General features: G+C 34.6%; 1 protein-coding gene across 1 annotated transcript; it reads left to right on the top strand.

The window, feature by feature from the left end:
- Positions 1-2,547: 2,547 nt before the first annotated feature.
- LOC113069065 (regulator of G-protein signaling 17-like) lies at positions 2,548-14,186 on the top strand. Its single transcript, XM_026242041.1, has 6 exons — positions 2,548-2,784; positions 4,700-4,918; positions 8,595-8,725; positions 11,751-11,825; positions 12,119-12,350; positions 13,829-14,186. The coding sequence occupies exons 2-6, from the start codon at positions 4,916-4,918 to the stop codon at positions 14,012-14,014; spliced, it is 627 nt and encodes a 208-aa protein (XP_026097826.1). The 5' UTR covers positions 2,548-2,784; positions 4,700-4,915; the 3' UTR covers positions 14,015-14,186.
- Positions 14,187-21,279: the final 7,093 nt, after the last annotated feature.

The following is a 21,279-nucleotide window of genomic DNA, read 5'->3' as shown; positions in this document are numbered from 1 at the left end:
ATTCAAACAACATGATAAGTAGAAACCAATATAATGGATAGAAGACTAATATGTGAACTGATGGACTGGAGTTGTGTTGATTGTTGTGATGTTTTTATCATCTGTTTGAACTGACGGCACCCATTCACTGCATGGAACCATTGGTGAGCAAATGATGCAATGCTACCTTCCTCAAAATGAAGAAACAAACTCATTTAAGTGTTGGATGGCCTGAAGGCGAGTAAATATAAAATATGCATAAATTAATTGATTTGTTTATTGTTTGGCCAAACTATTTTGGACTATTCTCAAGGTCAGTCGAATTGAGGTGTGGGGTCAGCGTGGAGCTCAAATAGAATAACATGCAAATGTGTGAATTATTCATTAGGGGTTCACATACAAGGAATTACACAGGCACCCAGAATAATTCCCAGTTGTTCCAACCCGTGTACGTTAATTCAAATATGTGTTCTTGTCACATTTCTGTTCTCTCCAAAAGAATGCTTACTTGTGCTGCAAGTCAAGTGGTAAGTCAAATACTAAACCTCTCAAGTGTTAATAGAAATACTAATATAATGGCAAACATTGGTCTTATACTCTTGCACTGCTAGATACACCTGCTTAGATGACTCAAGAATTAAGAAGGAACATTTTGCTGAAGCATTTAAGGACAAAACCCTGACAGCAACGAACCACAGGACTCAATGTATCCAGGCAGCTGTACTGTTTAATGTTTAGTAGAGGTGTGATCCAGAAGTATTTTTTAATATACTGCAGATCAGACCTTTTATTTAAACAAGCTTATGATGATACATGACTCCATGACCAAGGATTGACCACAGAACCAAGCAACGTGGAAACATAACCTGCTTGCTTTTATCTTTTGTTTACATTTTATTGTATGCTTTATTATCTGATGTCATTTATTGGCATGATATAATGTTATCTGCTCTACAATAAAATAACGGAAAATAAGGACATCAGAGATAGAGAGAGAGAGAGAGAGAGAGAGAGATGAATTGAACAGCTATTAATACTGGAAATTATCTTCATCATCTTTTCACTGGTGCAAGATGGGGACAAGCTATAGCTGCAAGGCATATGTGGGCTTCCTGTATTTTTTTTTTTTTTTTAATCATACAGCAGAGGAGTGATTCAGTTATTGTTTTATAAAACGATTACTGGTTTATACAATGCAGATCTAATAGCAGGAAGCTTAATTTTTCCCATGTTGTGGGATTAGAAATTATGTCTCATTATGACTTTTTTTTAAAGTATTTTATTCACATATTGTTGTTAATTATAAGAATATTATTAGAAAAGTCAGAATAATTTAACAATAGAAAACATCAATGATTTAATGGCTCTCATTCTGAAGAATTCTGTGTATCTTTCTCATTATTTTCTATAACTATTGTCGTTAATCAAACACTTCTCAGCATAATAACCACTAAAAAGAGATGTAGTGCATCTGTACCTCACAGGCATGATAAAGAGAAGTATCCGTTTGATAGAGGTGGTCACTTAAGGCTTATTCTATGACCAGAGTGCTGTGGTCTCAGTGCCTCCTAGTGGATATCAAAGTGTTGCAATGGTGATTTGTAGCAACACCACTCTATCTGGTCTATGAAAAATGCATTAAAAACATTCATCTTGAATATTCATGTCTAAACATTGTCTTTGTTCTTAGCTTTTGTGTGTGTACAGACATAATTATAATGAAGGATTATACAGTCCTCTATAATTTTCTGATTTGTATGTATCTTGGCAACTCATCTCTTACTGAATTTTGAAATGGCAAAGAAATGTGTCAAGTGTCAGGAGAAAAAACAACAACAACAACAACACAAAACAAATATAATGCAAAAGCATATGTTTCTTTTTATTTGTTGCTTACTTCTTTTTTAACATTTGTGATATTCAAAAATACATCTAACTAGGCAAAATGTATGTATTTTATTTCAGTGCTGGTTGTGATTATTTTCCTTATTGCATCTTTGTTGTTCAATAATAGCTTTGCATGATAAACAGGCCTCAAAATATAAAATACAGTAGGATACATTTACATCAACATTAAAATAATTAAACCGTAAGACAACATTTTGATGAAATTCTACAGTATTGCAGCAAGTTATTTTCTATATTGTAGGTCTATACTTTTATTTTATTTTTATTAATACTACTATGAACTTATTTGTGCATTTTTATTGGTGCTTTAGAAATAATATTGTATGAAAATTGGGTATATGCAAAAATTTGTAAATAAAGTGACTGAAATAAAAAACAAACAAATAAATGTTCTGCCTCTAAAAAATGGAAAAAAAAATATATTGATGGATTCTTTGCTAATTTGTAATATTACTGATTTTAAGTATTATTTTAAATAGTAACTATTACAATTTACTCCAAATGTTTGAAGTAAACCACCACTGTCACAATTTGAAAATTGTTGACAAAGTTTTACAGTGACTCATAGAGCCTTTTCATGTAGGCTATGCGTTGTGTACGTATGTTTATTAGTGCAGGCAGTTTTTGTGAGATAGCGAATCTCAGCCTGTCACTGCACCTCTGCCTCTGCACCCTGCCCGCTCTCCGCAGACCGCGCTCCGTGAGCTGACAGCTCCGCCGCGCATGCGCAGGGCGTCTCCACTGGCTCGCTCGGTGCTGAAGTTGGGCGGATGGACGGAAAACACCGCTGATGGAGATTAAACGGCAGCATGCAATCTCAACGCGCGATACCCCCGATATCCGCATAAACACGTGTAACGACACCCGCTTAGAAGACTGACATCTAGAACAAAAGCGGTAAGGCGACACACGCTCTTTAACGGTCTCGGAGGTCCCCGCTAGCTCGCCAGCTAACGCGCTAGCCGTTGCTTCCTTGCGCTTAGAGAATCAAAGAGCCGCTGTGAAAACAGAATAAAGTGGCAGTTACATTTCGCCCGCCTAAAACAGCGCGGCTTTTGGGAACAGTTTTCCCATTTATTTTCAAATGTACCACGATGTCTTGTGATTAACACGGTTTGGGCTTTACCTGCGATGACTTTCGTTAAGATGCTGGCTGTGTCGCAAAACCCAGCGAGCTTCCTAAATAGACAGCCTTTTTCGGACGATACTTGGCGGTTGAGATTTTCCAACAGCATTTATAACGCTCGCCCGCGTTTAAACGATCATTAATGTTCCAATGATGCCTAAACATGCTGTCTAGGTAGGATCCTCACTAGGTTTTGACAACTGCAGCGGAGAATGAAGGCGAATAACGGGATCACAGCCATCTATATGTACATATCACGAAACATTGTGTTATAATGATAATTATCAGTTATTCAATCATCAAAAGTTAAACTATTGCTTTTGGTCCAAATGTACCTTTTATATTTACCTCTATGGCAGCCAACCATTTCTTTGCTATTGACTTTGTTAAATATATATATATATATATATATATATATATATATATATATATATATATATATATATATATATATATATATATAAATATATAGAGTTTCCTTCCGGAGCAGGACTGATTGCTCGACCATTCATCATCACACAAGTTGTGAAGTTCCTCCCAGTCACTTGTGCTTCTGAAACAATCTGTTTCATGTGGGGAACATTTCATTTTGTGTGTCAAATAAGATGACTTGTCAGTAATTAATCCATTCATTAAAACCATTAGTGAACCACTCTTTACAAGTGAAATGCACAGTTTGTAACTTTTGTAAAATATCTATATATATTTAAAAAAAAAATTGACTATTTACCACTTACATACACTGAAAATAAAAGCATTTTTTTGTGATATAATGTAAGACTACGGTAGTATTGCAGTGTATTGCTTTGCAGAATTATTACATTTTTCACTTGTCGATAATGCCTGGTTAAAAGCATTAGTTTGAAGGGTTATTGAGATTAGAATAGTATTACCAGTGTCACATAGTAAAGGCAGACGTGTAATCTGCATTTTGGAAGTACTTATACAGTACTTTTTAAAAATGCATATTATTAAATTGAAGTTACGTTTTTATGAATTTTATGGGGACAATAGCACTGCATAATGCAATCATTCCAAAGTGTAATGTCTTATAATTCTCCTCTAAAGACTTAAATTTTTTAGTTAACAGTTTCTAATAAACGTATCTAGTTATCATTGAAAGAAAAGCTAATTAGCACTATTTAATTAATAAGCTATTTGATTTTCATCAGTACATGCAATAATTAATTTCAAGTAGTGATGAAACGGAAGCAGCTAAGAGAAGTCAGTCATTTTCACTGGAAGGTTCAGTTGTGGCATGATTACATTATGCATCAAGATGACGTAACATTACATATGTATGGATGAGTTGTTCACATGAGATCTTTAACATGCATTTAGAAAAGAGATTGGATGAATTTGTATTTTATTCTGACTACAGGGTTTTTGGCGTTATTAATAAAAGTGTGCCTCCTTTTTGCTTCATTTTGTGAAATAGCACATTATTATTCGTATGTCAAACACTAATTAAATAAGAATTAGAATATAAGAAGTCCAGAAGTAATCAGATTAGACGGAGTGCAGTCCAAAAGATTTAGTTTCAGAAGTGATCTACCGAGCACTAACTGAGAATTACCATTAATCTTTTGGTTTGGAGTAAACATAGTTTATTCATGCTTATTAGTATTTATAGCCCTAGATTAAAGCAGTTCTGATGTTTTCTTTCTGGTTTGATTTATTTTCCAGATGTCTTATCCTGGATCATTTAGCCCTTGACTCAAGGAAAGGGTTTGCCTGCAGATACCAGGTGTTTGAAACCTACCTCTGGCATTCTCCATCAGGCATGATAAGAGAAGATACAAGAGGCTACATTTTGTTTTCCAGCACACTGCCTGTCTCTACGTTTGACAAAACAGTCATGATTTTCTTACCTGGTCTTCGGATGGATCGCTGCTAATTTGCATGGTAAGTTAGGGGTCGTCCTCTCCTAGATTGATTGCAATTGCGTTGATGATGTGGAAAATCACAAGACATGTTTGCCGAGCAGTGATGTGATGCAGCGCAAGGTGAGAAATGTGGGCGAAGCGGGCCCCTGTGTGATTATGGCATGGATCAGAACTGCAGTGTGACATGTTTCTTGAGCTAGGCTTTGTGGGTAACGGCTCTAGGAGGCTTCTGTTGTGCAGCCAGCCAAGGCCTATGCTATGCATCACTTGCTGTCCTGGAATGTGTATGGGGAAGTGCACAAGGGTACAAGACTCACAGCGGAGGAACAGGGTTAGAGGCATCTGAGCATGCTCACACGCAGAGGCATTTTCACACACTGCAATGTAATTCACCAGTGCAGAATGTATTTTAAGTGGGGAAGTGAGCACTCAAATGCTTGTTGTTAGAAATATATACAATTAAAGAAACCTTTTCTGTTATTTTGAATTTAAAAAATGCGTTCAGACTTTCAAAAGCATTTGTAATCCATTCAGCAGTCATTACTTGAACAGAAAAAGATTTCTTTAAGGATGTGCAGTGTGTGTGGAAAGCTATTTATTGACATCAATTATTTCATGGGTCTCTGGAATACTAAATCTGACTGGTCAATTTTGTGCATTTTCCAGGACAGTACTATATCACTGCCTATAGCTGATGAAATGTAATTAAAGGGAGAGTTCCCCCCCAAAATAAAAATCCTGTGATTATTTACTTATGTTGTTTCAAACCTGTATGACTTACTTTCTTCTGTGGAACACAAAATAAGATATTTTGAAGAATGCTGATAGCAAAACAGTTTTGGTGAACTTGACTTTTATTGTATGGACAAAACCACTGAAACATTTTCATTATGTCTTCTTTATGTTCAACAGATCATACAGACTTGAAACAACATGAGTAAACGAACTGGCAACTTTACATGAAATGCACAAAAAATATCTTAAAACAGAGCATGTTAATTATCTGTGACTGTGACAAGACTCTATCTGACACAAGGTTAATCAGCCAATGGGGCACAGGTATTGGTTGTTTTGTTGGCTATTAATCTCAAAATAGCCACATATCATCTCATACAGGTCTGTTGCTAGTTTTTAGTGGCCTGACTTTTTTCAGCTTAACATTTTATAAAATAATAGCCTATGATTTCCTGTGAAATCAGACTGGTTGTGTAATTGTTTTTTCCTCGGTACAACTTCTTGTTTTACATGTTGTGCAAATGTGATTCTTGTGAGTTGTTGGTCAATGCTCTAGATGTGAACAAGGGATGACTCAGTGTTTTGCATCAGGATGCATGATTTCCATCGCCTGGCACTGAATAACTGATGGTGGTTTTGTTTTGCATATTTGGTTTATATGGCTCCATTAGCGTAAACTCTCAAAGGGTGTTCACGTTACATCCTAGACAAACTGAGCTTTCATCACCGGTTTGCAGGGCCATTAATCACAGCACTTGAATTTAGAGGTAGGTTTCTGTTTCAAGGTCTTTGTTTTACTATAATTTACCTAAATATTCAGAGTAGTTATATTTTGGCATCAGTAATGTTGAGTTAATATTGATACTATGTAATGAGGCTAAGAAAACAGTACACTACTGTTACCCTAGTACAAGCACTATATTAATACAAATTTTTTTTTTACAAAATGTTTACTTTTATATTTAATAATAATAATTATTTACATTTATATTGTGCTTTTCTAAGCACTCAAAGCGCTGTGCAGTGTGCTTTATTTATTTATTTTAGAGTGCAAATGATGTGTAGCATATTTAATGCTGTCCTTTCTTACATAAAAGTGGGCTGTTATGTGGTTTTGTCCTTTATCACAGCAATGCATTTCAGTCAGCAGTGGATCTTTAAATTATGCACCACAAATTGCGACAAAAAGTCAGCCAACCAAATGCCCCGTGGTTATGGGATATTTACCAATACCATACTGGGAAACTATCATTTGATACCGTCTCAGAGCTCCAGCTTGTCTGTTTAGTGCCCAGACTGTTTGTCCCCAAATATTTGGATCAGATGTCTAGGTGATGTGATATGGTGTTTGTGCTGCCAAACCCTGCCAAACGATCAGTTTCCAGAAAGCTTTTGCAAAAATGAACACATTTGTTGAGGTCATGGTGTGAGGCATCATGTTTACTAGGGTTTTCCAAAGTTTATTCCACATAATTGATTTGCAGTTCGCTCAAACAGCTTGTAGAGCTTAAAGCCATTCGTTGAATAGAGTAATGAGGCAAGTCCCATTCAAGTCCCATAAAGGCCACAAACACTTGAAGTGGTGCAGGGGTTAAATGAATAGTTAAAGGGTTAGTTCACCCAAATAGCAAAATTATGCAATTAATAACTTACCCTCATGTTTTTCCAAACCTGTAAGACCTCATCAGGGCTTCATTTTTAACATTAGTTAATTCATTGGTTAACAAACTGCAAATGACAAATTTTTCTGAACATAGGTATTCCAATATTTAATATTTAAATATTTTATTAAAATGTAAAGTTGCAACTGTATTAATTAATGAGCTAACATGAACTATGACTTGGTTTTTTTTTTTAACAAAGATGAATAACTTCTGTAGCAAATGTAACTATGGTGAATGTTAATGGTTAACTAATGAGATTGTAAAGTGATACCTATGGGTCCTAATAGTTCTTATGCACTTTAATCTGTGTAAAACTTTTAACTTTATACTGTATATTTTTCTTTATTGTTTTATTTTATTTAAATTTTCAGTTATTTTTGTCATTAGAAAAAAGTTATTTAACCTACTATATTATAGTATACTATATTTTGAGCACTTTTTAAAACTATATTTCAATACCATTATAATACCGTTTACCATAATAAAAGCATGAGCAATTAATCGCAACAGGACAAGTTGATACCGGCATATGTCTAATACATAAATGTACTAGGGAGCTCCTAAATGTTGACAAAAATCACTTTTAGCATATATAAAATGTATAATTTTTCTTTTTACAATAAATTGGACTTTAATATGGATGACTCATTTAGTCTAATTTTCATTGACAATAAACTTTTTTTTTATCTAATTAGTTTTCCGTATAATTTTGTTTTGATGAGTTTGTATGGTTTTTTTATTTATTTATTTTACATATTTTAAGAAACAGGAAGTGACAGCCATTGCATTTTTACAAACCATGTTCTTACTAAAAGAAACATTGCATTTGCTCATGTGTTAGAACATGTGAGATCCCATACTACCACTGCCTGTTTGTGTTCAGCCCCACCAGCATCTCTCACCCTCTTACATTTCACTAATTAAGCATCTTGCTAGAGGAATGAATGTCTAGTCTGAAGAGGGGATTTCTGTACTTTCTGTCTGTCTGTCTGTCTGCCTCTCTCTCTCTCTCTTGTTTCAGTCTCTACAGACACCATCTCACGTGCATTTTAGTAGATCTCAGCTGAATATGCATCTGACAGTAGAATAGGAAACAGTCCAACAAGCTCAGATACTGAACATCCTTATGATCCTTTAACTCTACCATAAATCCCTCCCTTGGAATCTCAAAATAATTAATAATCTCTTTTGGTCTTACTTTAGATTTAGAAACATCTGTAGTTAACAAGACACTCCAGCTAACACAGTTCCCAAGCCCCCACTGCTTTATTTCTAATCGGATATGTCTGTCCACAGCCGCAGAGTGTGAGTGGAGTTGAAATGAGGAAAAGGCAGCAGGGACGCATTGAAGGACCCCCACAGGCACCTGGTCACCCGAGGCCCAACACCTGCTGTCTGTGCTGGTGTGGATGCTGCAAATGCCTCTGGTACACCCCATCCTTCATTATGTTCTGCTGTAAACATGTACTTGCATGGTATATGGCTATTTGCTTAACAATGAGTTTTACATTAAGTAGCACACATTTTTTTGTATTTTATCACCATTACCTGGCTCAGGTACATTACCGTTCAAAAGTTTGGGGTTGGTAAGATTTTTTTATGCGTTTTTGATTACATTTGATCAAGAATACATTAACAACAGTAATATTGTGAAATATTTTTATAAAGATTTATATTTCTTATTTTTTATCAATATTGAAAATAGTTGCAGCTTAATATTTTTGTGAAAACAATCCTTTTTATTAGGATTATTTTACATTGATTTGAAATAGAAACCTTTTGTAACATTATAAATGCCTTGCTGTCACTTCACATTTATTTGTATAGTGCTTTTCACGATATACATCGTTGCAAAGCAGCTTCACAGTAAATTAAAGTTTCTACATTACATTTAGTTGTTTATTAGTGGGGACTACAGTATGTCAAGGTGATGCCAAATGGCAAAAATGTAAATTGCTTTTAGAGTTTTAACTAACAATAGCTAGGTCCTTAATGACATCCGACTGACATAATTTTTAAATGGCATAAACACCAGTATGTGAATTCTGCAGTGTTTCATAATATTACTTGGTTAGTCTCACTTTTAAAAATTTCCATCGTCCATCGCCCATTTATTTGATGATTACTGACTATGAGTGCGCTTTTAAGCATGCCCATAAATTTAGGTGTAAAAAACAATAGATGTGTATATGTAGATGCCATATTAGTGGCTGTTTCTGTGGGCCACTATGCGTAAGCTGTTCACCATATTGGAATGGTCAAAGCAGACCTGTGAACTGTGCCATAAGTGCAGCTGAACAGTTCTGCATTCAAATACACCCAATAGGATTAAGCTTGCCGCAAAGCACCGGCAAAAGTAATTACCATAATTGTGACGGGGGAAATAGTAATTATTTACTAATAAACTAGTGTTTTCTGAGTGCGTCGCAACAATGAAGTTGCCGATCCTGACTTGCCATCTCCTCATTAGAAGCGCATCTTTACAGATTATGATTATAATTAGGTTTTGTTTTTGATTTGTTTCGTTAAGTAGTCATTTAAAACTTTCTATAAATATATATTTAGCATGTCTGTGAGGCAAGTTTTCAGATACAGAAAGCGCATCTTGTTTGTTTTCTTTATTTTATAAAAGCACAACATAGTTGATATTGTGAGTGCACACAAATAAAAGTAGACCTTTAGCAGTTACGAATGATGTATTACTCTTAACATTATGAGCAAAAATGCAAGTTATCACACTGGCTTCTCCATGTCCTGAAGTGTCTCTGCACAAACTATTGGATATAAGCGCACATTTATCTAGGTTTAACGTTTAAACATTGTTATATGCTTGAACTCTTTTATATCTGTAGATTTTGTTTTAGGCAAGTCGTGATGATTTGAGAAGGCTTAATTGTTCAAACGTAGGCTCACCGTCTGCCCCTGACCTCTTGGTTGTTACTCAAAAAAAAAAAAAAAAAAAATTTAACAAACAAAAAATGCTCTAAATGTTTTTCTAAATTAACGTAATAAAAACACTAAATGAAACGAAATATAATCACTTTGCTATTACATACAAAACTGAACTATTTTAATTGCTGAAACAATAGTATAAGCTGTTTAGGGACTGTTTAGCTGTTCAAATCAGACACTAGAACATCCCTTCATTCAGATACAGTGGACATAGGCCAAGTCTGGAATATTTTGCTACTAGAGAGAGTGTGGCCAACTGGTTTAGCCAAGGCCAAAGATCAAGAAGGCCAAAGATCAAGAAGGCCAAACTACTGGAGTTGGCCATCTGAGGGGCATGTGACTGTAATGGAGGATAGTACATAATTGAGCCATGAGATGTTCAGTTTGAAGCCTTTAAAACACTTAATTTATCTTTAAATTTAAGTTTAAATTTCAGCTCAGTGAAGCACTTTAAGCTTCAACCCTTTTATAGTAAGTTACCTTTCTTGTAGAATTCATTTTCATCAGCTGTCCCCCTATTTTATTTTTAAATTTAATAAAAATTGTAATTTTATCTACAAACAAACACATCGTGTGTTTTTATTTATTTATTTATTATTAGAAACAAATTCAGGCTGTTTTTACTCTTTAAAAAAAAAATTGAATAAGTGTTCCTTAAAGGGTTAAATTAGCTTGTAAAAATATGAAGAGAAAAAAAAGCAGTTTAAGTTTGAGGTTGGGCCATTGAACAAAGAAAGATTGGAAAGGCTATAACACAGCTTGAAGGGGGACTATAAATAACATGAATAAATACAAATATTGCATGAAATAAAGAAAACATTGAGGAGGCAGTACAAACCCTGCTCAGTAACCTCGGGTTTCCACAGCCATCCCCCCACTACACACTGCCATTATCTGCTCAGTAAATGGCTATTTCTGTCCCACATCACATGCAAAACGGCTGTGTAGTACGTTATATATTTAGAGTCTTGTCAGCTTGTCGAACCCCATGGCTAACAAACACAATTATACTTGCTCTACAGAAACTTGGATTGAGAAACACAGTGGGTGTTCACTTGTAATTTGTAGCTTAGTTTCAATAAATGCTCTTTTTAGACTAGAGGAGGAATTTTAGTATTTAGTACTTGTAGTACTTTAGTACTTGTATTATGTTTAGATAAGTTTTTCCAAGTAACACTGAATTAAATTAGAAGTTTTGGCGTAGAACAACTGAAATAGTATTTTCTAGTAAATCTTTTTTTTATTACAACTTTAACGTTTGGGCCATTCAAATGTTTGATAACCACTGCCATAGGTTATAATATGTTTACATTTTATATCATCTTTTATTTCAAAGGAAAAATGTGTTTTTTCCATGAATGGTTATGTACTGGAATAGCACTTGTTAGTTTCCAGTCTCTAGTTTTACCATAGCTGTATAACCTTGCATGATGATCAACGCAATATGTTTCAAATGCCACAGAGACTTTGCTGTGTCTAACACTTCTCTTCTCACCCTAGGAATGAAGACAGAAGGGAACGCTCAGAGAGGCAAACATGTACAAAGATGGATAGCATAGAAGCGACAGAGGAACAGTAAGTCTGTTATAAAGATATATATATATATATATATATATATATATATATATATATATATATATTTATATTTATATCCTGTTATAATGAGTAACATTTTCTTAAAATGGAACTGCAATTTTGTTAACCATCTTAAATGAAATTATCAAAAAATCTCACAAAGTTTGTTCCCAAGTCCTTTTCTAATCGAGTGCCTTTTTATTCCATTTACTTGCGCTTTATTTACTGACAGCTGAAGTAAAGTTATTTTGTATGGGTGGTTCCTGCTTATTTTCATTGTCTCCCATTTGAAGGCATCCCACACTGGATGAGGTGATTGCCTGGTCACGGAGCTTTGAGATGATGATGCGCTCTCCAGAGGGGAGGGATGTTTTCCGGGAGTTCTTGCGGTCCGAGTACAGCGAAGAAAACCTGATGTTCTGGATGGCCTGTGAGGAACTGAAGAAAGAAACCAACTCATCTGCTATCGATGAAAAAGCTAGGATCATTTATGAAGACTACGTCTCCATTCTTTCGCCAAAAGAGGTTAGAATACAGTGTGCGTACGAATAAACAATGCTGTCTGTGGCTGCAATACATTCAGAAATATAAGATAGTCTTATTAAATTCATAATTCATCTAAAAATGACCAAAACAAAAGATATTCTCAAGCATTTTTGTGCAGGAGCAGTCTCTGAATAGTTTTAAAACTAGCTTTTATTATTATTGGGTGCATATGGGTGTGTTTTTTTCCTATATACAACTTTAGTCAGATGACAAGCATTAAGCTTCTGTTTTGCTGAGTTTTTTCCCCTTGGAGCAATATTGTGCTGATTTTTTTTTCTGTACAATATTTAATGCAAAGCTTTAAGATAATGATTGTTCGTTGATATTCATATTTAAGATAAGCTTTTTTTTGCATTCTTTTTATATTTTTTATGCCATCTCTCAATAAAAATATGATTTAATGTTTGCTTAAGATAATAATAATAATTATTTATTACATTTATATAGCACTTTTCTAAGCACTCATCACACTTTTCTTTATCTATGTTTCCATCCAAAGATGCAAATTTATCTTATGCGCAAAACTGGAATATCGCATAAAACATTTGCGAATAAAGCACCATTTCTGTCCAATGAGATAGAGAACAAAATCGTCACTTCCTGATAAACTGGCACTAAATATCTCTAAGAAGCCACTTAATATAGTAATTTTCATATGTAATAATAAATTACTTGTGCATCAGAGAGAGCAGACATAACAAAATAAATGTCGTCATTGCTTTTAGAGGTGGATGCTGCTGTATGGGAACGCAGTCATGGAAGACAGTAATTATACAGAAAGACTTTTATGACACACTTTGCTCAGACATTTCAGAACAACGAAACAACATATAGATGCTATGAACGAGATCGGTCCACTGGTTAGTCAAGTTGTTCCGTCTCATAGCGCAAAGTCACATGACTTTTTCAATGCGCATGGTGGAATTTATTCAGTGAATGTGTTTCCATCATAGTTTATGCACATTTTTTCTTATCGGACAAGAAATTTATCCTACTCAGTTGTGCGTATACGTTCTTTATGCGCATTTTTTTAATTTATGCACATCTCACCATTTCCATCCAGTGGGTTTTTAAGCGATAATCCAAAATGCGCATAAAAATAGGTGGATGGAAACTTATTGTGAGGGGGGGTCTCCTCATCCATCACCAGATGTGATTTGTGATGTGGTTCAAAGGTTTTTTTGCTGTACATCTTTTTTTTGGTTGCATGTTTTCTTCATGTTTTCTCATTTTTTAAAAAAAATACATTACAGTCTGAATTAAAAAAAAAATAATTTTTGCTTACAATATTTCACACAAAGCTTGAAGATTGTTGTTCTTCGAAGATCGAAGTTGTTCTCATTAAAATGGAAATTTAAAAACAAAAAAATTCTCTAAGTGGTCTAAATTAAATATAAGCAGTGTTTTTAGATCTTTATGTAAAGTTGTTGATCTTTATGTTTGTTGTCGGTCGGCAGGTCAGCTTGGATTCACGGGTGAGGGAAGTCATCAACCAAAGCCTGGACGAACCCAGCGGTACGATGTATGAGGAGGCCCAGCTTCAGATCTACACCCTCATGCACAGAGACTCCTTCCCCCGATTTCTCAACTCATCTGTTTACAGGGATCTCCTTAACAGCAAGAGGGCCTGCTTAGACACCTAGGTTTCAGCAAGAACATTTGTGACAAAAAAGCCCCAAGGTGCCACTCTTGAAAGGTGTGATGTTTCTTATTTCAAGAGTGAGTAGTTAAGCAATTCTGAGCATCCACTAGTGACCCTGAAGTTCAGTTCTGTTTAAGTGCCAATATGAGCTGCTCAGGCAACCGTGACACAGAGAAAACGTGTAGGAAAACTGACAGATCCGTACTTCCTACTCTCAACTTCCTTGTCTTTTTTTTCATCCTCCTGTTTTGTCTCTTTTGACTCCTCAAATGTCCTTTCTATTCCTGTTTAGCTCACGTGTTCTCTTTATCTCTCTATGTTCTTTCTACCTGATCCTTTCCATCTTTTATGCCTCCCATATCTGAGGACAGCTGAAAAGTGTTATTAATATTTTTTAAAGAACATCAAAAAACAAATGGATAAGCGGTAGATGTTAAACTAGAAAACCTTTGCATGAAACAAGGTTATGGAATTTACTCCAGTTTGACATTTAAGCCCCGGACTACAATGTTTTTTTTTTTAATGCTGTCATGGGGAGAGAACATTGTAAAGCTCTCGTAAGAGAAGGGAAAATTAGCTGTGCCAATTGTTTTGTAAAAGAGAAGCTGGGAAGCGTAATCGCCGTCTTGCCGTCCAAACTCTTTCTTTGCGTGTCGACAGTTCTTTAACTGGGAAACATAAGGGCTAGCTAGTGTTGTGATTGGGCAGCTAAATGAATCATGAACATTTCTTTCTCTCTGCAAAAATCACAATGCCTCGACAATGAGTAAGGGCACAAAAGCTGCTGATGCTGGTGACGACACAGTTTATTGTGTAAGCCCCTCCCAGTCCGTAACTAACAGAGAGAAGCACAGGTACTGTATGTCATGGGCTGTAAGCTTCGCTGGATTGACCGAGAATTGCTTGAAAATCACTCACCAACGTTCTGGAGGTTCTTAAAAGAGCTTCGAATTGTCTTACACATTAAAGAAATGTATTTTATTAAACAAAAGTGTAGTGAACACTATGCCTTGTTTTTGAGAGTTACACTAGATCTATATCAAATAACTGTGATCGCCGAGACCTGCTCGATGAGGTGGTGCGACCGAGTCGGATCCAACAGGGAAACGTTTCTCTGTCTTCGAGGAGCGCTCATTCTCACGCCTCGGAAAAGCGCAGGTCATTGAAAAACGAAAAACAAGTCAGTCTTTTTTACGATACTTTTTTTTCCAGCATGCGTTACTTCTGTTGTGTCATGTACTGTACACATTGCAATACTCCACCCAGATAGGATGTGAACCTCTGCAGGAAGCTTATGAAAGATGATTTCCTTTAGAGGTTTAGACATTTAGAGTCCCTTAAGAATGACAGCTTTTCAGCTCCGTGTTGCTGGATTCAAACTTGTTCTATTTTCTAGACGTTTATTGTGCTATTGCAATCGCAGCAGCCAGTGCATGAAAACACGATATTTAAAATACTGGTGTGTTAAACCACTTTCTCACCTTTTAGCGGAGTAATTCAAGAGTGAATTGCATTTAAACCAACGTTTTTTGGTCACCATACCCAACCTCAAAGTGGAATTTTCCCTGAACTCTTGTGCCAATGAATGATCGTTTTGTGTTGTTGTTGGGCTTTCTTACTGGTGCTCTGAGATTTAAGTGCCATTCACTCTGCAGGTTTACCACATTAAAATGAAGACCTTTGGCACTTTTCAGAGTGCATAGCTATCCTTCTTTGAAGTATTTGTGTGTTTGAGCATCAGTCAATGTGAGGAGGTCCTTCATTTATGCTGTTTTAGAAACCGGATAGGTGTTACCTAGTAGTTTACTTACTGAAGCGGCGAACCATCATGGGAAGCTTGGCTTTCCCACGTTTCTAAAACAAAATTATTACATTTTTATTGTTTGTTTTAAAAGAAAAAAGTCATGTCATTAAAGAAATGAGCAATAAATAAAAATTGTTTTGCTCTTAAAAAAAAAAAAAAGACGCATAGACATTTACCAAACTATCTTTGAGGGGGGGAATCAGAGGTTGACGAAATTGACACACACTTACTGATAAATGTCAATGGAAAATAATGTGACTGCATGACTACTTCAGTCTGTACACGTCAGTGATCCAGGACGTCCCACATCATAGAGGTCATTGAAACTACTAGACAGGAAACAAAGTGAATATATTATTATTTTTAATGGGTCACTTTAAAGCAGATATGGACAAATAAAGAAGAAAAAGGAAGATAATCATGATGTGTTCATTTAAGTGATGAGAAATTTGTATCATACTGTACCTCTGAAGTGTATCACTCAAAGGTATAAGTTCTTATTATTGACAAAAAAAATTGGAGGGAAATAAAGAATGGAAATTGGTGCAGTATTATGATACTGTATTTTACTGCAGACTGAATCATTGAATAAAAACTATAAACGTCATAAAAAACTATCAGTATCACAGACAAAAGGTATTTATCAAAGTATCATTCTGTAAATGACAAAAAAATATTTTCACCCCATTATTAATTAGATTGCAGATTATACAAGAGCGTGCAATGTCCCATTTGGTCCCATTTACAGTAAACCATCATTTTGAGAGTAGTTATCTGTTTTATTTCAATGCCTCAACTTCATTTTTGCTGCTAATGTTTGATCCGATTTCGAGAGTTCAGGAGTTTTTCACTTGATGGCTGTCACAGTGATGGCTAACAGCTGTTGATAATGATTTTATAAGCATGGTTTGACTAAGAAAAATATTCTTTCTTGCCAAAAGGCTCCTTTTCTAAGCAAAAGAAGTGGACCCTGTGCCATGTGATTATAGGAGCGCCGTCCGTCCAAATGGACGAGGTCTCGTTTTAATTGGATTTCCACTACCTCTCGTTATGCTTCTTCAGTTTTTTCCTCATCTAGTTGTTAATGTTTATTTTGATCTACTTGAAGCCTAATACTGTAACTGAGATCTATACCGAGGGTTTACTAAGAAGAGTAGCATTTGGTTTGTTTGTTGAATTCCTTTCAGCATAATTCTGATATATACTCACAAAGAATTCAGGAAACATACTATTTAAGGGCTAATCCCATATTGCCTATGCAAATATCTTAATTGTCATATTGGAATAATTAGTGACTGAGGAATGTTTTCCTGAAATTGGGTGGAACACTGGTTTACATTTGCCCTTTTCTGATATTCCTTAGTCTCTTCGCTCACATAATATGTCATTTTATATATATATATATATATATATATATATATATATATATATATATATATATATATATAATATATCCTTCTTGATGAAAAAAGCTACTCGATTAAGACTGAAATAAATCTGTGTTGTATCTACTGTGGGTTGACAGTTCACTATTGATGTAAACTGCATATTGAATGTAAGGTACTGTGCATGCTAAAGTTTATTTGTTCAAGTGATGGAAAACTCTGGGCTTTGGAGCCGCACTAGGCAGGAGGGAAGTAATTGAATTATTTGTGGATGAAGCAAGTGTCTATTCTTGTTTTTAAGGGTGCTTCAGTCTTTTTTTGCAAAGGTTGAGGGGCTACTTAGGGCACTTTAAACACGCTTTTCACGAACAAGAATATCTACCTCTTGGTTCTCTTCTCTCCATATGCTTAATATAGAAGAGCGAGCCTTGAAAAACAACGTAGCGTGCACACATTTCAATTGTCTTGACTTGGTTTAGAGCCACAGGTGCTTTTTAGGGAGTAAATTTTAACTCATTCTTATGGATTAAACTTCTTATACTTTAGTTATGTTGCTTTTCATCCTGTTTTAACAAAAGATTGATAATTTATGCCCAAGCTAAGACACATTTGCTGTTTAAAGAAAATTTCTCATTTATTTCAGTAACTGTTAGAGCATATGCTTGCGTTATGTGATATATATATACGGATTGCTGTAATTACAGAAAAAGTGTTAACAGCACTGAGTAGTACTTGATCGATAGCATTACTACTGTGCTACATGCTTCACAATTATTCGTTGTAAGCACATGAAATATGCTCTTTACATTCATCAGTGCCATTGATTTGAAGGGTCATGTATGGTAACCTGAATTAGGGTAAACTGAATTTGAATGACCCTATGAATATATATGAATATTGCAAGGAGAAAGGCTTCATACATCAGCTTTTATTTCATTAAATCTTTTTTCACTATCACATGGAACTGGAAAGAGATCAGGTAACATTTTTCATTAAAAATCTGTTGCCTGACTTTTAAATCATAATTCATACTTCATTTATTGTGGTGTTACTAAAAGTGTTGTCTTTATATCAGTTCACAATTACATTCCAGTCGTTTTCAAGATAAATTATACTAAATACTAAATTATTTAATTTCGACATCTTATTGCTAAAATATTGTGTATCACAAATTTATTAACTTGATATATATTTTAACAAAACATAGTTTAGCTGCTCCAATAACACAAACAAGCTGCCAGTTGCAATTGTCAAAATTTCAATGCGATTTAAAAAATGTTATAAGGGACATAGAAGCCCTGTGTACATTTATGTTGTGATGAAAATGAAGAATTATCAACTGCTATAATTTCATGGCATCTTTCATATAGACTCTGGAGCCAAACTGACTTCTGTATCACAGTTTAACACAGTCACCCCGAAGTGCCTTGAATGTTTAGGCCATGATCTATGATTTATAGCTATTATCCCAAGAGAAGATGTTTGTCTTTTAAAAGCCTGTGCTCTTCTCTAGGACTGAATGCATGATGCACGCTGTAAAATGTTAAAGGAAGGAAAATGTTAAAGGCAAGATCATTGCAAATAAGTGTGAACTGATAGTATTTCAGCATTTTTAGCCTTTCAGCTTGTGTCATTGTCCTCTGCTCAAAACAACAACATTATTCTTTTAAACCATCATCATCTTGATTACAAGTTGTGATTATACAAGTGTTTGGTGCTTATTATGTGTTAAATCATGAAATAACAAATCTTTCGTCCCATTGTCACAATATTTTCTTTCTTACGCAATACAGACTTGACCTGTTTTGTTTCTCCTAAGATCAGACACAGATCAGGCCTTCACTGAAGGCGTTCTTTAGAGCTGTGCCATGATGCAAGTCCTAATAAATCACCTATTTTAATATAAACTATTTTAAAATGAGCATTCAATCATATTTGTCTTGTTTTTAATACCGGAGGAACAACTATAAAGCCTTTGTAGATTATAACTCATAAAAGAAAAAAATGGTCTTTTATATTTGGCATGCATTTGCTATTTAAAATAGCTTAGTCAACACAATACTGTACAAGTATATATAGAAGTACTGCAATCTGGCGACAGTTACACTGAATCTCTAGGAGGAGTTTTAGAAATGGACATATATATTGGAAATATTTGAAGTTTCTTTATAAGTAATCATATTTAAATATGGTATTCTGTGCTGAACTCTGAAAACTTTGGTAAAATGACTGAAATTCAACTTATAGTAATGAAAATAGTTTACTGTAAATTGATGCGGTTCAGTTCAGGAAAGCCAGTACTTGTTTATTAACAATTGAGCCCTGGTGGATGGGCATCATTCCGATCACATGTACTCCTGCATGAACAATATAAAAACAGAGAACAAATGTATTTGTAGACATCAAATAAAGTGACTTATATGACCAATATGGGGCTGCTTCTGTCTGTCTAACACATGGTAACATACTGTACTAAATGGCAAAATAGCAGTTTCATTTGTGAAAAGTGATTTTATATTCACCTCTTAGTCTGCAATGGCTTGTGCAAAGTTTAAACTGAAAGCATCTCCTGACATTGTAGCAATAGTGGTTTAACATTTGTTTAAACACATAGATCACAGGAATGACATGACAAATAATTGACTTTAGCTACTAACATGCATGAGAACTGTACTAAAGTCTTATCACATTCTCCTTGGAGGATTCCTATGAGCTCTGATGGTTCCTTTTGGAAGATCTCCACATCAGGCTATTCACTTAAATTCTTTTTTTTTTTTTTTTTGGTTGCAATGTGTTTAACTATTTTTGTCTTTACTCCCCAGACAACAATATTATAAATCTCTGAAGTGCATTGAAAGTACCGGCATTCCTGTATTTTCTGGAACGGTCGCATAATGTGCCAAAATTATTAAACAAACACTTAGATTTATGAAGACAAACAGTCCAGACACAAATTCCTCAAAAAGTCATGGGTATGATATCTATTCTGTGAACTCCACTTTATAATAGCGTGAGGTAAAGTTTTGCGCTCATTAACAGCAGACTGACACAAACTGATTGGTCTTGTAAAACAGCTGAAACATGTTATTAGGAAAAAAAAGGAAATCATAATTTTCAATGATAAGTTTAAAGTCATTGACACGTTTTAATTATAATGTTATAATGTTAAATGTGTTTTGTTTGGTTTTAAATGGGTGTTCAAAATGCTAGTTATATTCATTTTATAACATAAAAAGAAACATTGGTTTTAGACTAGTAAATCTTTCCAAATCCAGCAAAAGATTTGCTAAAATACAAAACAGCTTGGAGACAACTATTATTAATATTTTCCATATTTTGAGTAATAGTAAAATCATCAAAACTATATGAAATAACACAAAATAAAGGATGATCATTTGTTCTCATCAATTAAAATAAAATAGTAATAATTAATAATTAAAATATTGCTTTTGTTAAGACATTCATACATAGGCACAATGTCTATTTATTTACAACAATTTTTAATGATTTAATCATAAGATTTTAGATAAAAACGGCTCATGAGAAAAACATCTGTCAGATGTGATGGTATAACACATACATACATACACACACACACACACACACACATATATATATAATAAAATGAAAAAGGACAAAATTCAGATTCTTTTCAAACTTTTTTTATTCAAATTGTGTTCATGGTAGTGGATCTCCCTATTTATGGGAGCATTATACCCCATCACATAATAAATATACTGGAAGCCCCTTGTTTCCCATAGTATAAATGCGCATTTTGCTTTTATCAACTGTATTTCCAGATCCATGAAATTCCTCCATCCTCATTTTAGTTCTTGGAAGAATTATTGAATAAATTTGAGCTTGCCATACTCAGGGATGTAAAGATCATTTACAACAATCGTCCATGGGTCAATTAATCATCTCATTAATGGTGAAACATCAGAGGAAAAAGTGCACATAACGTTTCAAAGAGTGAACACGGCCATTTTTGGTTGTTGTTGTTTTTTTAGTTCATCTAGAGAAATAACATTTTTCTTGTCACTGCTTTTAATGCATCAGTAACCAAAATCCTTGTAG

Source organism: Carassius auratus, unplaced genomic scaffold (assembly GCF_003368295.1).
Source record: "Carassius auratus strain Wakin unplaced genomic scaffold, ASM336829v1 scaf_tig00000703, whole genome shotgun sequence".
Classification (NCBI taxonomy): Eukaryota; Metazoa; Chordata; class Actinopteri; order Cypriniformes; family Cyprinidae; genus Carassius; species Carassius auratus.
The sequence above is the reverse complement of the archived record's forward strand: the minus strand, read 5'-3'. Positions and strand labels throughout refer to the sequence as shown.

Bases quoted from the DNA above. Each gene is read 5' to 3' on its own strand.
- LOC113069065 (XM_026242041.1), top strand. The intron at 8,726-11,750 runs GTACACCCCATC...TTCTCACCCTAG, and splicing joins GGATGCTGCAAATGCCTCTG to GAATGAAGACAGAAGGGAAC. The intron at 11,826-12,118 runs GTAAGTCTGTTA...TCCCATTTGAAG, and splicing joins ATAGAAGCGACAGAGGAACA to GCATCCCACACTGGATGAGG.